Genomic DNA, 17192 nt, shown 5'->3' on the forward strand with positions numbered 1-17192 from the left:
TTCCTGAAGCAGTTGCATATAAGCTACGCTGGTTGATGAACAAAGCAGGTCAGTGAAGCGTCTAGCAACTTTGGAACTTCTATCACATATACTTTGTCGTGGTAATGATCATAAATCCACAGTGAGGCTGTGTGAATGTGAGCGCGTCCCGAGGGCTGCTATCTATTCACTATTCCGGTATTTGTACGTTGAAGTATTTACTAACAACGCTGACCCGTATAATAATCATTCGAACTGTTACCTGGAATATGAGCATGGTAAGTTTTCGAGTGAATCAAGATTGGGATATCAGTCATGATATTTGAAGCTTTAACGAGGCTCGTGTTTGTTTCATATTACTTGGAGTAAGTTTAGTAAGTTGCATTCACGTGTCCCGTATAAACCCACAGTATTGCGAGACGGAACTATTTATAAGCTGATAGCTGTTCCCAAAATAACTCCCTGTATGAAGTCAGTAATAGTCAAAAGTTAAACTCATGCATGTCTTCAGTATAGTTAATGTTTATATTAATCATATATATAGGACGTAGAAACACTAACTGCTGTGTTTCAGGTTAATTACTGTTATACGTAACGTGGGATAATGGTACTATAGGCCTATCATCGGGTTAAGATTTAGATATACACCTGCATAAGTAGACCGGGTTAACAAAGTAACTGTAACGACAGTACCAGTAATTTTGTTTTGGAGAAAGCAGAATATAGATGATCATAGGGTTCAGTATTGGCAAAGAATCATCCAAACTTTGATAGACTTGTAGTGTCTGTTCTGTAAATTCCCGCGAGTGGCTGTTTGATAACGATTTCCCAATTTCTAGCACGCTATCATAGAAAAGTTTATTGAGATTACGTAATCGACCTGCCTTGGTCGTAATACCAATTTTTTACCAATAAGTCTGCAACGCCTACCACATATCTTTTGTCGTGTGACTGTTTCTGTATAGAATACACAGGGAGTTGTTATGGAACTCCCTGGTATACAGGCCTAAAGGCAACATTTGTTGTTGTTATTCCAAAAACGTCAGGGGGGGGCGAGAATTTTTGTTTTCCCTTCACCCCCTCCCCCCTTGGCTACTAGCCTGGTCAGAATACACCATTTGGCGTCTTCAGGAGATGATCCCCAAACCCCTCCTATATCGGAGTCCGTTTCAATAACCCCAGGACCACACCCTCCTCTATAAATCCTTGGTTCGCCTCTGGACATTCTAAATTTTACATTTAGAACCCCCTCCCACTGGTGCAAGGTGGGTTCAAATAGAGGACATGAACACGACTCAAAAGCTGAATGGTTGTTTCTTTGATGTATCTCTTGCTTTCTTGTATGAAATAGAAAACTGATCGAGACATGGGTGGGCATTACGCGATAAGAAGGGCAACATTGGCAGATAAAGAAGATGTCGCGAGATTAACCCAGGAATTCACGACTGAAGGGGGTATGACCAATCAAGATGCCTCAAGGAATATACAAAGAGGTAAACCTTAATATGCTTCAAAACACTAATCACGTAATTATGAAAAAGTTTAATAACGCTCCAGTACGTAACTGGGGGTGGGGGGGGGGGGGTCCGGGAGTGGTTCTTTTGGAAATGTTATTTAGTGTTTAATTACACCAAGCTCATTTCTTGTAGAATAAAATGCACCAATTTGCACATAGGAGGGCTGTCTTTCTCATTCTTTTCCACTATCAAACGGCCTTCACCCTTGCAAACCCAGCCATCGTCTTTACATGTTATGATAGAGATGCCAGGAAAAAGAAACCCTTACTCTGTTTTGGGAGATGTACAATCTCAGATGGAAATAATCTGAAGATAGTGACGATATATAGTTAAGGTGATACCTCTTAGTTTCTTATGGTGTTCATATTACTTAGCGCAATTGTTTTATTTCAAATTCGAACCAGCATTTGCAATATCCATCTGTAACAAGTAAAGTGGACATTGCAAGAGATAAAAACGTAGGAAAGTGTCTTGATGGTGTCATATAATTTGCCTTTTGCACCCTTGTATATGAAGGAATAATAAACCGTGATATGTCACAAACGGGAGACATGGTATGATGGATGGGACTGCTTCTCCTTGGATACATATTCACCAAAACCACAAGGATTGTAAATTGGCAATTTTTCGGTTAATACCTTGCCTACAAAGATATCCTATAAATAATGCCGCCCCCTTCCCCGAATAAAAAATTTCCCACAACTTTTCCCTCTACTTTCCGAATACATGTTTAGTTTCTTTATGTTACATCTTCCGTAATTAAAAATCATGCTTTCATGTGTTGCCCTGTTTTTGAAACTGCGTGTGTATTAATCAGTATTATGATATCTTGATTCATAAGTAACCCCTTTAACTCGCTGTCGATGTATAATCGATGTAGAAAAGTGAACTTGGTAAAAAAAAATCCCCTTCATTGCCCTGATTACGGATTCTTCACCCAACTCGACACTGATGTCTTGATATAAATGTTCCCATAGTAAATCCGAATTAATGCGGCCATTGGCTTGTTTTCATACCCGCATATTTTCCTAGCCATTCCTAGGCAGAAGTGATTGAGTTATGACCACACTTAATATGTGTGTGCGAGTTAACATAGGATATGCATATACACTTTTGATAACCATTGGTGCATATCGGACGTTTTATTAATATGAACAGACGATATGAACAAGATATGGATGGTGTAATAATTGGAGGATGTGCTCAATTGTTGTAATTGCTTTATTGTTATGTTTTCTAGCCTGCTATAGTGTTAGTGTACAAGGACATGTTCAGTCAGTTAATTGTTCTGTGTAAAGTGTCTGCTGGTCTGTGAATCTGACCACCGTTCAACTGTTAGCTTTCTCAGCATTGGTTTGTGGTCACGAGACCTTGCCTATTCCATAGAAACAGTATACAGTTAACATGCTAACATACATTCTAACATATGGGAGATAGCACTGCTAACAGATGCTAACATATTAGAGATATATAGCACAGTTAACATATATGCTAACAAATTACAAATAGCACAGCGAACAGATGCTTACATATGAGAGATAACACACGAACATATATGCTAACATATTAGAGATAACACAGCGAACATATATGCTAACATGTTAGAGATAGCACAGTTAACATATATGCTTATATATTAGAGATAGCACAGCGAACAGATGCTTACATATTAGAGATAACACAGCGAACATATATGCTAACATATGAGAGATAGCACAGTTAACATATATGCTGACAAATTACAAATAGCACAGCGAACAGATGCTAACATATTAGAGATAGCACAGCGAACATATATGCTAACATGTTAGAGATAGCACAGTTAACATATATGCTAACATATTAGAGATAGCACAGCTAACAGATGCTAACATATTAGAGATAACACAGTGAACAGATCCTAACATATTAGAGATAGCACAGTTAACATATATGCTAACATATTAGAGATAGCACAGCGAACATATATGCTAACATATTAGAGATAGCACAGCAAACATATATCCTAACATATTAGAGATAGCACAGCGAACATATATGTTAACATATTAGAGATAGCACAGCGAACAGATGCTAAATATTAGAGATAACACAGCGAACATATATGCTAACATATTAGAGATAGCACAGTTAACATATATGCTGACAAATTACAAATAGCACAGCAAACAGATACTAACATAGTAGAGATAGCACAGCTAACAGATGCTAACATATTAGAGATAGCACAGCGAACATATATGCTAACATATTAGAGATAGCACAGCGAACAGATGCTAACATATTAGAGATAACACAGTGAACATATATGCTAACATATTAGAGATAGCACAGTTAACATATATGCTAACAAATACAAATAGCACAGCGAACAGACGCTAACATATTAGAGATATCACAGCGAACATATATGCTAACATATTAGAGATAGCACAGTTAACATATATGCTAACATTAGAGATAGCACTGCTAACATATTACAAATAGTACAGCTAACACATATGGAGAGCACAGCTAACATAGGATGCTAGCGCGACCTTCTGGACTGGGAGTTTTAGTCCCAGTACGTCATTCTGAGCTGGAAATCTAACCTACCACTTGTCATTTACCTATTGTAAATATTTTGTATAGAGCATTTAATATGTTATGATATATTAGTTAACTGCAACTGCAGAATTTCCTGTCTCAATCTTATTTTCTACCATTGAAGTCTCTAGTCTTTCGAACATCTCTAACTTCCAAGAATATCCAGTAAACCGCGGGTGAACGTTACAGAGGTTAATTAGCTTACGTAAGGCATATGTCCAGCAATAAATTCCATATTTGCAGGTATTAATTCGAATATAGTATAAACGGTGAATTGAGTATAGACGTTTGAAGATAATTTGCATACATGTAAATTAGCTGCATTCTGATTGGCTAGGACTGTATTCCCAATTTTGCTGACGAAAGCGACGACACTTAATTTTACAATAACATAATGATAACAGTTTGTTTTCTCATACAGACTTTACGAGTAATTTATCGTCCTGGTTTGACTGTATCCTGTTAGTGTACAAACCAACCAACGATCTCTCACATTCTGTTGGCTTTGCCATGTGGTCCTATGGTTATTTTCCTTACAAGGGTAGATATGCGGAATTAACCAACCTTTATGTCAGCCCCAAGCATCAAGGTATTCAGTAATTCATTGCTATTTAAGAAACAGAAATATATGAAAAACAACAACTTACAGATAACAAGCATTTAACATTGATCTGCAGTGTATTTGTGTTCTTGACCTTGACAGTCTACATTATTTAGTTACCTTTGCGGGGACTTCATATGTCAGCACGTCAACATTCTGTAACATTTTCAGCAAATTTTGCTTTCGTGACCGAGATGACGAAAAGCATTAAATTTCATGAATGGCCAAATTGGTGCCTTGCATGATGGTCGGAATTTTTTTATCGAGAAAGAATGGATTTTCAGGATTAATGTTTTATATTTGTTAGAAATAATGGCACCCTATTCGCAGAATGACTATTCGCACCATGTATTGTTGTGTCTGAATTCTCTCTTATTTCTTTCAGGAAAGAGTCTGGGTTATCATCTGATTCAATCGGTTGCAAAGGCGAGTCCACAAGTATAAAATATACTTTTTACATGATCGATTAACGATTAATTTATTGATTGAGAATTCATAAATTTTGAGATTTCTTTGATATCATGATGACATAATCACATATCGATAAAATAATGTCAAAATTCAGTATTTATTTTAAGTTTCGGTTATGCATGTAAATGTCATTATAATTTAGTAACACAAACAGTTTTATGTACAGTATACTGTAAGAGTAAAATTAATTCATGCAGGGAAAATAGAACGTGTTTGAGGAAATATCAAAGCAGTACGTGATAGGGATGAGTACGACATTGATCTAGCCGTGTAAGGGGTGGGTGCGACATTGATCTAGCCGTGTAAGGGGTGGGTACGACATTGATCTAGCCGTGTAAGGTATGGGGAACGACATTGATCTAGCCGTGTAAGGTGTGGGTGTGACATTGATCTAGCCGTGTAAGGGATGGGTATGACATTGTTCTAGCTGTGTAAGGGGTGGTACGACATTGATCTAGCCGTGTAAGGGGTGGGTACGACATTGATCAAGCCGTGTAAGGGGTGTGTACGACATTGATCAAGCCGTGTAAGGGGTGGGTACGACATTGATCAAGCCGTGTAAGGGGTGGGTGCGACATTGATCAAGCCGTGTAAGGGGTGGGTACGACATTGATCAAGCCGTGTAAGGGGTGGGTACGACATTGATCAAGCCGTGTAAGGGGTGGGTGCGACATTGATCAAGCCGTGTAAGGGGTGGGTGCGACATTGATCTAGCCGTGTAAGGGGTGGGTACGACATTGATCAAGCCGTGTAAGGGGTGGGTACGACATTGATCAAGCCGTGTAAGGGGTGGGTACGACATTGATCAAGCCGTGTAAGGGGTGGGTGCGACATTGATCAAGCCGTGTAAGGGGTGGGTACGACATTGATCAAGCCGTGTAAGGGGTGGGTACGACATTGTTCTAGCTGTGTAAGGGGTGGGTGCGACATTGATCTAGCCGTGTAAGGGGTGGGTGCGACATTAATCTAACCGTGTAAGGGGTGGGTACGACATTGATCTAGCCGTGTAAGGGATGGGTGCGACATTGTTCTAGCTGTGTAAGGGGTGGGTGCGACATTGATCTAGCCGTGTAAGGGATGGGTACGACCTTGATCTAGCCGGTCATGCAGTTGAAATTTCATACCAAGTACGTGGGCCGGATGTTTCTACTCCTGTGACAAACACGGAAATTTTTACAATATATTGAAAATTAAAGATCAGATGGTTCTACTTTCATTCGAAGAGTTAATTTGTTTTGTTGAAATATCCAATCTAGGTCCTACATACAAACTCCTTAATGTTTTCCCTTTCGGCCACTCAATGAATTCATTGTTGCACTTAATTTATGGTTTGATGAGAACATTGTACCAATATTGTAAGATTCCGAGGGCTGCATTAAAGAGGTTTTTGAAACTTTGCTTGCCGCAAAAATGTTCTCGCATCCCTCCCCCCCCCCCAGTCCCCCTCACCGTATATACACATAGCGTAACGACGTTAGTATTTGCTGGAGGTTTGCTATTAAAGTTAAACAAAGTGTTAAGATCAATGAATTGAAATCTCGTATTTTGTCGCCATATTACATATGTACAAATAACGTCATATGACTCCTTCCATGTATGGCGAAGACCTTTGATTATAGGTTAGCATTGAATTCAAGTTTATCAAACATGGAATTCTTTGATCTTTTTACAGATTATTAGAAGCAAGGGTTGTCAGCGACTGAGGTGGTCTACCAGTGCTACGAACCACGGAGCCAAAACATTCTATGCTAAAATCAAAGCTGAAAATCTAGCAAGAAAAGGTGTTGAGCTTCTGCAACTTGTTGACCAAAATTTTATCGATTTGGCTGCTGGAGACACAAACAGATATCTCACAGATGTAGACAAACCGAAAAGTAAACTCAAATCCAAATATTAATATACGTTGTTACCTACACTGTTCCGTGTCATTGTTTTGTTTTTCTTACGTTCAATCTATTGATGATATTTACGTTCCTCTCTATGATAACTACAGCTTAGTGTGCGTGTATTGAGTCCAACGTGTACAAGGGAAATACATATTAATTAACAAGGAAGTACATATTTATTAACAATGCATTGGCACAGACTTCATTTTACTCTGTGGAAGACACCAACATCAGGATATCATTAATTTTTTAGAACAAACAAACAGCCAGTTTCGTTGATGTGTTTGATCAATTAGCCTAAGTGAATCTTTAATTGTGTAATTATCTATAATTAGAGCTAACAGTATTGTGTTTCAAGTCACGCGCATTCGAATGTGTAAGACAATTATTGTAACTATTCAGATATGTTAGTGTTAGTTCATTGATAGTGGAGACAGCAAAGAGGATGGATAAATGTTGAGGGAACTAGAAGGCTCACAACAAATGTTGATCCGTAACTCATGTATTCGTCGTTTGTTTCATAAGTGGATACGAAGCCTTGGAAGTTATCTTGTATACTCGATGTGAAAGTGAACAGCATCGCGAATTTGTACTAATCAAATCAATCCAAATTCGACTTTCTGATTTCTAGGAAATTATAGATGCATTTTCCCCTTTTCTGGTATCTGAACCTGCAGGTAATCATAAAATAACTGAAACATGGCTGAGTATTAAACGTTCTTGTTTTATAGATAACGATACGCAGATATTCTGTTCACATTGGATGGTGTAGTTATAGTCTAGTCATGGAGGTAACACAGATCTGTATTACCGCCATGGTCTAATAACGATATTACATTGTGCCATGCACGGTGTCCTGATACTATTGGATTACATGCTTGGATTCGTCCTCACAATGCCCACAGACTGATCACATACTGATCACAGTGTGGTTCAAACAGCGTCCCCATTAAACGTAAAAAAAACTTGTGACGTCAGTATGCCGATGCAGTGTTCAGCTTTCAGCTGCAGAAACCGAGCGAGCAAGGCTTGTGGGAAACAGTTTTATCGATTTCCGAGTTTGCGATCAGATAAAAAGAGAAGAATGAAATGGATATTAGCAACGAAGAGAAAAGGATGGGAGCCGACAGAAAATAGCAGAATATGCAGTGACCACTTCATTTCAGGTAAAATGTATATTTACACTGTTAATTATGACACCAGGATGAAGACAAGCGGCGCTTATAGTAATAATTAATAATAGTCATAAAGTATTTATTAGCACAGCCTTGCGCTTAAACCTAATTATATATCTAGTTTATAGTCTAATTATGCCTCAGGATGCACCATTTTTTCCGGGGGGGGGGCGGGAGGGGGATTTTCTGGGGGGGAAGGGAGGGGGAGAGGGGGCTGGGAGACCTCCAGACTTATTTACACGGTAGTCGCATATAGAAACAACCTCACATTCAACACCATCAATCGTAACATGTTGGATCTGCCTACAGCCCATCCATGAACTTGGTTCATGCCCTACTTAACTCAGTCGGGGGAACTCTGCAATTTAGCTCAACCTTTGAAATCTTTTGCAGGTTACTAATGAAAAAATGTTATCCTCTTAAATGTTTTCTCATAAGTAGCTCGATTTTGTTTGCATCCTGGAATTTCGGTCGTCAACCATGTTCCGACACTAATTGATTTACCTATGAAGTTCTTTCTGTAGTGGGCAGGATATACCTAGGAATCCTACAATAAACAATTGACCATTGCCTCCCCATGTGCTTCATTCTGTGCGTGTGTATGGCCGTAAGATAGTGGTTACGATTGAGATGTAGGTTTCTATATCACTGAGTCAACGAGTGACTGTAAAGCTAGGGTGTGTGGATCGTTTGTCTATAGATTCCTGGCACAATAATTGGACGGCTAATTCTCTCGAAGTTTTGGCTGAATGCCCGACAAACAAATCAATGGCCAAATAATTATTTTGACGGAGAGTAACCGAGGGGATGGGGGTGGCACTCCCCCAGTGCTTTTTAGAATATATATATACTTTTTTTTTGTCTTCATTCAAGGAATGCCAAGTGAGAGATGCGACAATCCTGACTACGTCCCTACAATCTTTCATCTTGAGGAGAAGGAACCACCTGAACCAAATCAGACCAGCTTACATAAATATTTTAATCTGCCAAAGAAAGAAAATGGTAGGTGAACTAGTCAGGTTTTTATTTCTGTTCATCCAGCGGACACCTCCAAACTGTCTTTATATAACACAGAATTCCAGCGTTGAGAGTATAGGGTATATTTATATACATATATGCCAGTATATGGGTCACTGTCCTACGGTATACGGAATGGTGAATGGGGGATGGACGGGGAGAGAGAATATTGGCTGGGGACCGACAGTCTTGAAAAGTCGGTCCATTATTTGCACTTAATTGAATGATGTTGATATAAACTGTACATTGATCCCCTCTCTGTGTATATAGGCCTACCTCATTCTCCTCTGTCAGCTTAGCCGATTCACATGCTAGTTTACAATACTATTTTACAGTAATATTCAAATACAAAAAGCAATATAATTGCATTATTATACATTATTGAACCATGTTATACTATATGCAACAATATTATTGTGGATTTTATAATATGTTATTATCGTACATTGTTATTGTATGATACTATTTTAATTGCGTGGTTAGCTCGTAAGCAGTTCTTCAGTATGGGTTGGTTGTACTCTACATTTTGCAATGAAGGACTTTTTGTCTGATAATAGCTAAATATGAAGCAGAAATGTGAATTTGAGGGAGGATTTATAAGAAAGAGTGCTTGATAAATTGATACAAATTCATTTGCCACATCAGAGTAGTAACGTTTCATAATAGTTGGTATTATTATTTTTTTTTTTCCATTTTAGGTGACAATGCTCAAGCCAGCATCGGTGAACAGACCTCTCGGTTAGAGGACCCTTGTCCAGGTGAAACCAAAGAACAAACAGTCGAGACCGTACATGAGGACATCGACGGACAAATTGATACAAATTCGTTGCCACTTCAGAGTAGTGACGTTTCAAAATAGTTGGTATTATTATTTTATTGTAGGTAACAATGCTCAAGCCAGCATCGGTGAACAGACCTCTCGGTTAGAGGACCCTTGTCCAGGTGAAACCAAGGAACAACCAGTCCACACCGTACATGAGGACATCGACGGACATGTAGCATCGGTGAACAGACCTCTCGGTTAGAGGACCCTTGTCCAGGTGAAACCAAGGAACAACCAGTCCAAACCGTACATGAGGACATCGACGGACATGTAGCATCGGTGAACAGACGTCTCGGTTAGAGGACCCTTGTCCAGGTGAAACCAAGGAACAACCAGTCCAAACCGTACATGAGGACATCGACGGACATGTAGCATCGGTGAACAGACCTCTCGGTTAGAGGACCCTTGTCCAGGTGAAACCAAGGAACAACCAGTCCAAACCGTACATGAGGACATCGACGGACATGTAGCATCGGTGAACAGACCTCTCGGTTAGAGGACCCTTGTCCAGGTGAAACCAAGGAACAACCAGTCCAAACCGTACATGAGGACATCGACGGACATGTAGCATCGGTGAACAGACCTCTCGGTTAGAGGACCCTTGTCCAGGTGAAACCAAGGAACAACCAGTCCAAACCGTACATGAGGACATCGACGGACATGTAGCATCGGTGAACAGACCTCTCGGTTAGAGGACCCTTGTCCAGGTGAAACCAAGGAACAACCAGTCCAAACCGTACATGAGGACATCGACGGACATGTAGCATCGGTGAACAGACCTCTCGGTTAGAGGACCCTTGTCCAGGTGAAACCAAGGAACAACCAGTCCAAACCGTACATGAGGACATCGACGGACATGTAGCATCGGTGAACAGACCTCTCGGTTAGAGGACCCTTGTCCAGGTGAAACCAAGGAACAGCCAGTCGAAACCGTACATGAGGACATCGACGGACATGTAGCATCGGCGAACAGACCTCTCGGTTAGAGGACCCTTGTCCAGGTGAAACCAAGGAACGACCAGTCCAGACCGTACATGAGGACATCGCCGGACATGTATAGACATGCAGAGGCAGAGAAATTTGTCTCAGTTGCGATCAGCGACATTATCTTAAACCAAAAGCATTAAAGGGATTAAACTTCATTCTTTACTTAATTTGTCTTGTTGTAACGCCATGGAGGAGCTAGTTTGGGGTTTAATCACATATCCTTAATATATGTTAGCGTGCTTTGCCCCCTTTAGAGGTGGTAGTGGGGTGGGGGAAGGGGTCATTGATATATTGGGGCAGGGATAGGGAGATTGGAGGTCCCATACGGCACGTTCATGGTTTAGACACTGTCTCGCTCCAGAATTTTCAGTTATCATCCATAGTGTAACATGCCAGTAATATGTATTAGAGTAACGAGTGATTACACTTTGTGAGCTGAGTGCAATAACAAAATGGATGTAGGCCTCCTTTGAACATTAATGTGATGTATCTCTGTTCTGAACACGAAACATAACTTAAAGTACCCACCGTGGGTTAAATAAATAATTTATTCCCTTTTTAAGTTCAATTGACTAAAATGAAAACACGAATAATGTAACGGGTAATTATTTTACTTTGTATTAATTACTTCATTGACTGGAAGAGGATTTGGCAAAGCTGAAAGCAAATGACGGAATGACGTAATGAAAGTACTCCTTGCTAGACATACTTACACAAAAGGTATACAAAATATAGCATCAATATAGATTTATTTGCTAAAACATTTAGACTGGGCTGGTATCAGTAACATATATGCAAATTAAGATGCATACATGATTACGTCATTTCAAAAGATTCCAACATATTGCAATGGTTCTTATGACGATAATTTAGGTCAATGTCTAACAAGAGTCAATTGAACTTCATGTATTGTAAATACTGTAGTGAAAGCACATGACACATTGTATGCATACTAAACATTAAACAAGTTGACATCCCACTGATATAGAAACACGTAGGCCTAAATAACGAAATATCAACATTAATGCACAATGGAAGAAAAATGTAACTATTCGATGAGTTTATTGGTCAAGGTTCTAGCATCGACAATGCGAAGACACTTTCACCCTTCATTAGGACCAAGCACCACGTAATGGTATGTTGCGGAAACTACTTAGCATGGCTCTTCTGTTGCATAATCTATTTGCCAAAGCTCAGATATAGGCCTTGTATGTCGCGCGACGCCGTTCACTTACATACCTGCATAGGTTATAGAATTTCCAGCTAAACATGCAGTTACTTGTATTATCAGATCTGTTAACCCGTACATGGATGATTGATCGGAGGTGAAGAGTGATAGATGTGATGACGTCATACTTCACGTGACTGACGGATCAACTGCTGTGATACCGTCACTGTGAGGTTATAAACATATTTTGTTTGTAGGCATACACACTGCACTATAGCATACACATTTTGGTCCATAAAAACGTCCTGAAATTGTAATTGCAGAATAGTATTCGTTATATATATTTACACTAAGGCATATATGCCTTTGATTTTGCGTCCTTAAGTAGAAAATTGCCTTAACAAAAAAAAAATGAAAATGCCTATAAACCCTGTCTGTTCCAATCTCGGTAAAAGTATAGCAAACGTTTAAACTACAAAATAAAGTTAGCAACAATAATTGACTGCAATATAAATACCACACAATTAAAGTAACGGTGATATGCTTCGAACGACATACCTAGTTCAATGCACGACAATGGTTAACCGTCCTGCACTAACACAAGTACCATGATATATATATATCAAAGCAGTGACGTGCAGTACATTTCAAAGCTGTGGGGGAGAGAGGGGGGGGCGTGTTTGAGTTAGGTAGGGCATGAACCTATATGGACGGGTGTTAACGGATGCAACATGTTACGAATGATGAATAGCCTTCCCGTGTAGGGGGTGGGGTATATGAAACTTTCAGAGTTTAGAGGTCAAATGTTGCCTTCTGAGGCATATTTAGACTGTAAATAAGATCTATAATTAGGTCTTACTGCTAAGCACCACCAATAAAAGTCGGCCGATAACGGGTGGCGGAGGAGTCGATGGAATGGTGCCGTTTTTTTCTTTATTCCGTTTTCACTATAGAGAAGTTTTTCCATATCGACGGTGTTCACAGTATAGGCCTTAAGTTCCTCGTTTAGTGCTTGAATACCTTGCAAAACGTTGTGAAAAATGGAAGTTTAACGCCCTTTGAAATAGTTTCACAATTTTATGATGTCTAACAATTTTGGGGTATGTAAGTCTCTGACAAAGGTTTTTGTTTGTAAGTCTGAATGCACAGAACTATATTGATCTCCTATAGTTTATTAGCTCTCAGTTTTACCCCAAACAGCTAAACAAACTGATATAATAGAATGTCGCCCATTGCTCCATCAAGCTCAATGCATTCCTTCCCACTGATTTTCAACAATTAAGTTTTAGCTACTCTATAATAATAATAATAATTAAATTTCAAATCCTGGAAATAAGTTGAAGAGTCACAGACCGTATTTTGGAGTGAGGTAGGCGAGGCCCGACAGTCTGTAGAGAGGTTGCCTTCCATATAACAATGTATCGCCACTAGGGGTCTACGCAGGAGTGAGGTAGGCGAGGCCCACCGGTCTGTAGATGGGTTCCCTTATATATAACAATGTATTGCCACTAGGGGGCTATAGCTTAGAGTAAGGTAGGCGAGGCCCACCTGTCTGCAGATGGGTTGCCTTCCATATAACAATGTATTGCCACTAGGGGGCTAGTAAGTAGTAAGGTGGGCGAGGCCCACCTGTCTGGATGGGTTAATTGCCTTCCATATAACAATGTATTGCCACTAGGGGTCTAGTTTGGAGTGAGGCAGGCGAGGCCCCCTGCCTGGAGATGGGTTGCCTTCAATATAAAAATGTTTAGTCACTAAGGGTTAAATTACGATCTTATTCAGGTTACTTCATTTGTAAAGGTTCGTGAAGTCTTTGGTTGTAATTAATATTGATGCCTATAATGTCATATCGAATATTCATAAGACACGTCTTTCACGATGGTGATGTTATTGCATAATTCCTGTTGTAAGTACATGTCAGTAACTGATATAACACTATAAAGTTGTAATTTTAATACGTTTTCTTTCCGTTCTTGCTCCGGCTAGAGAAAGTGTCTCCGTTCTGATGTCCGTGTTGTTGTACACGTAAAAAAGGCACAGGTCCACCCTGAAAACAAACCCAAGCAAAACATAAGACAAGATTAGCGAGAAGAAATTGTGGGTTTGCAATGGTTTTTGATTTTTCAAACGGAATCAGGCGGGATTTTATAGGCTCATTGTGGTGTGTACTATATATAACCAGGCAATGTTGATATATATATATATATATATATATATATATATATATATATATATATATATATATATATGCATAATACCCCGCACTCAGTAACGTTTAAGTTATCGATATATCGGTAATGAATATATATTATAAGATAAACACAATGACAAGAACTGTAAATAATGAGGCTGTATACACCATGTGTGTAAATAACATATATATGAGTAGTTCATATAAATTTGTATCATATTTATGCCCACTTCTTCCCAACCTTCACATTGGATGGTCTACCTCCCAACCCCTCGATACTGATGATCCGGTACCCCATCCTACCCTACCCTCCCCACTTTACAACGCATGATCCATCTCTGTATACCCTGATACTGGATTCGCCGGGCTACCTCTCCCTCCCTCATAATTGCTGTTCCATCTCACATATTATCGTTATAGTATATGTTTAATATTTGATGTAATACAACACTTACTTGTAGATCGAAATCTTGCTTTAGGAACGAACTTCTGAGATGAAGACTGGAATAAAAAATGGGAAAAGAGCGAGAAAAAACTTAAGTGATATACTTAATATATTAGTTCAGTAATGCTAGAAAAAAATCATAAATTGTAAAGAAAGTATTATACATCAGATCAATAATCTGTTTGGGAGAATGGGATTTAATTTTCAGAACCATTTCAAAAGTTTGAGAGGATTAGTAAAGGCTATTTACAATAATATCACCATATAACACTAATAACAGCAACATTTTAGCCTACGCCTTGCGGGAAGAAATATGGTTATTCGAAATGAGTATTCACTATTTAAATGCAGATCACCAAATAGGGCCGTATACATTGTACGCGAATCAGAAATCACAAGTAGATGTTTCCGTATGAATGCAAGATTAATCGATATGTTTACAAACAATGTTAACAATGACCATTAACACACATATATAATAATACATTTTTCATTTGGTCGAAAATGTGAAACCACATCCTACAAATGTATTCACATGTCATGTGCCCCCCTCACCATGTTCTTTACATTGTGACGAAGAGTTAATCCGCTGTTATTTCAACTCAGTATCTATATACTGTATCATTGTTGGATAACAACGCTGGAGCGTACACGTCTCAATGAAACTGAAATGAAAGGTCTAACACATTCGAGGTGGAAGGGATAGGGGTAGGTGGGGGGGGGGGACAACTTACTTAAATGCTGCTTGTGATTGGCTTGCAAGGGCGGTAAAGACGTGCCACCAAGCATGGAACTGAAACAGTCCTGAAAGAGGAAAGGGTAGGTGACTCCGAATTGCCCTGTAAGAAAAGATAAAGCAATATACATTAAAAAAAATCAGAGTAAATATATACTGCTGTGTATATTGTATTTTGTAACGTGTACGCCAAAAATTGGTGGGTGAAATGTCGTTAAGGGATTTCTTTTTCATTAAAGATAAGTACTTCTACCGTTCATAGGTGCATAGGTTTGTAATAAAAATCGTTTGTTATGCAGAACTGGGCTCTCGCCAAACGTTAAGAGCAAATTAATGTTTTGTGAAGATATCGTGGCTTTAATTTAACATTGTCATTTTATGATTTCAAACTTTCCGAATCACACTGTATTTGTATTCTTAATTTGATTTTGACAAACGTCGTTTTAATAAACCTGAATTGTAAACATATATAGGACTAGTTATTCTAAACTTACCTAAGCTGCTCACAGAAGTTATTATCAATGAGCCATAGAGTAAAGGCCGCGACGTATAGAATCAACGGATAAATCAGAAGAAACTTGGAGTGTGTCATACGTCTGGGAAGAAATAAACAATTAAACTTGGTTATAGTAGTACAGTAGGGGGGGGGGGGGGTGCGGAGTGCGGGGCAATGGTTCAGAAGGGGATGTTTGTTTCAAGGTCTGGGAAAGCTATTACGGGTGCACCCCCCTCCCCACCTACCTTTTCACCTCACACAAAGAATTCATTAGCAAAACCTTGCGTTTAGGGCTACTTAGATAGATCTTATACTCTAAATATGCCCCAGAAAGGACAATTTGACTTCTGCATTTTTCTTCTTTTTTTTTCTGCGGAGGACCCCAACACCCCCATACATGAGAGTCCCACAATGAAACCACGGCAGCATCCAAAATAAAATACTTCATTCGCATTTGGCACTCCCATAACGACTCTGGTGACTACCTAAATCAGTAAGGGGAACTTTGGAGTTTATTATTATTTTTTTTTCATCACAATTTAAAACTGTAATTTAAGTATGCCTCAGAATGAACCAATTGACGATAAAAAATGAATTTAATTTCTTGACCACCAGACCCCCTACAAAGGAGTTGGCTTCAATGACCCCAGGGAATCCCACACCTTTAATAATTCCCACCCCTATATTAATCCTCCATGAATGACCATTGGATTCGTCAGCATTATACGGAAGCAAATGCAGAGCGCTTTTACATGTCAATTCGACAGGTCGAAGCACCTAACCATTATATCGAATTTCTGCATATATCAGTACAATAGGCACCACAGAAGGATGTACACATTCATGTTCTGTATTGTTCTAAAATACAGTGTGAAGAAAAACATAAGTAATGTGATTACCGTGCGCAGTAGAATGTTCTCCCAATTATGCAGAATGTTACTAAACCAAACGCCGCCTGTATAACAAGGAAGAGCAAAATAAGGAAATGATCGCAACTCGGTATACAATATTCGAATAAATACTGTAGGCACATATATTAGAGATGATATTGGCATATGCACTAGGTAGCATACTATACTAATTTCACTGAATTGAGGTGGAACCTTACACCAGA

At 39.1% G+C, this 17192-nt stretch overlaps 2 protein-coding genes across 3 annotated transcripts in view; one reads left to right on the plus strand and one right to left on the minus strand.

Annotated features, from left to right (window-relative positions):
* On the plus strand, positions 1 to 14165 carry LOC139974981 (thialysine N-epsilon-acetyltransferase-like). 2 transcript variants are annotated; one of them, XM_071982557.1, is made up of 7 exons: positions 25 to 257; positions 1331 to 1472; positions 4504 to 4671; positions 5069 to 5109; positions 6827 to 8206; positions 9089 to 9217; positions 9931 to 14165. In XM_071982557.1, exons 1-5 carry the CDS (start codon positions 249 to 251, stop codon positions 7049 to 7051), a joined length of 585 nt encoding a protein of 194 aa, XP_071838658.1. In that variant the 5' UTR covers positions 25 to 248; the 3' UTR covers positions 7052 to 8206; positions 9089 to 9217; positions 9931 to 14165. The 2 variants fall into 2 exon arrangements, with proteins under 2 accessions (XP_071838659.1, XP_071838658.1); XM_071982558.1 differs by lacking the exon at positions 4504 to 4671 and having other exon boundaries at positions 1 to 257.
* The window catches only part of LOC139974980 (alkaline ceramidase 3-like), a 24307-nt gene continuing 18759 nt past the window's right edge, over positions 11645 to 17192 (minus strand). Inside the window, exons 6-10 of the mRNA XM_071982556.1 lie at positions 16978 to 17033; positions 16077 to 16178; positions 15581 to 15685; positions 14857 to 14902; positions 11645 to 14257 (exon numbers count right to left, since the gene is read on the minus strand). Of these exons, the coding sequence (XP_071838657.1) occupies positions 14162 to 14257; positions 14857 to 14902; positions 15581 to 15685; positions 16077 to 16178; positions 16978 to 17033 (405 nt within the window). The 3' untranslated portion in view covers positions 11645 to 14161. The remainder of the gene's footprint in view (positions 14258 to 14856; positions 14903 to 15580; positions 15686 to 16076; positions 16179 to 16977; positions 17034 to 17192) is intronic.

The sequence above is a fragment of the Apostichopus japonicus genome, chromosome 10 (assembly GCF_037975245.1).
Source record: "Apostichopus japonicus isolate 1M-3 chromosome 10, ASM3797524v1, whole genome shotgun sequence".
NCBI classification, from domain to species: domain Eukaryota; kingdom Metazoa; phylum Echinodermata; class Holothuroidea; order Aspidochirotida; family Stichopodidae; genus Apostichopus; species Apostichopus japonicus.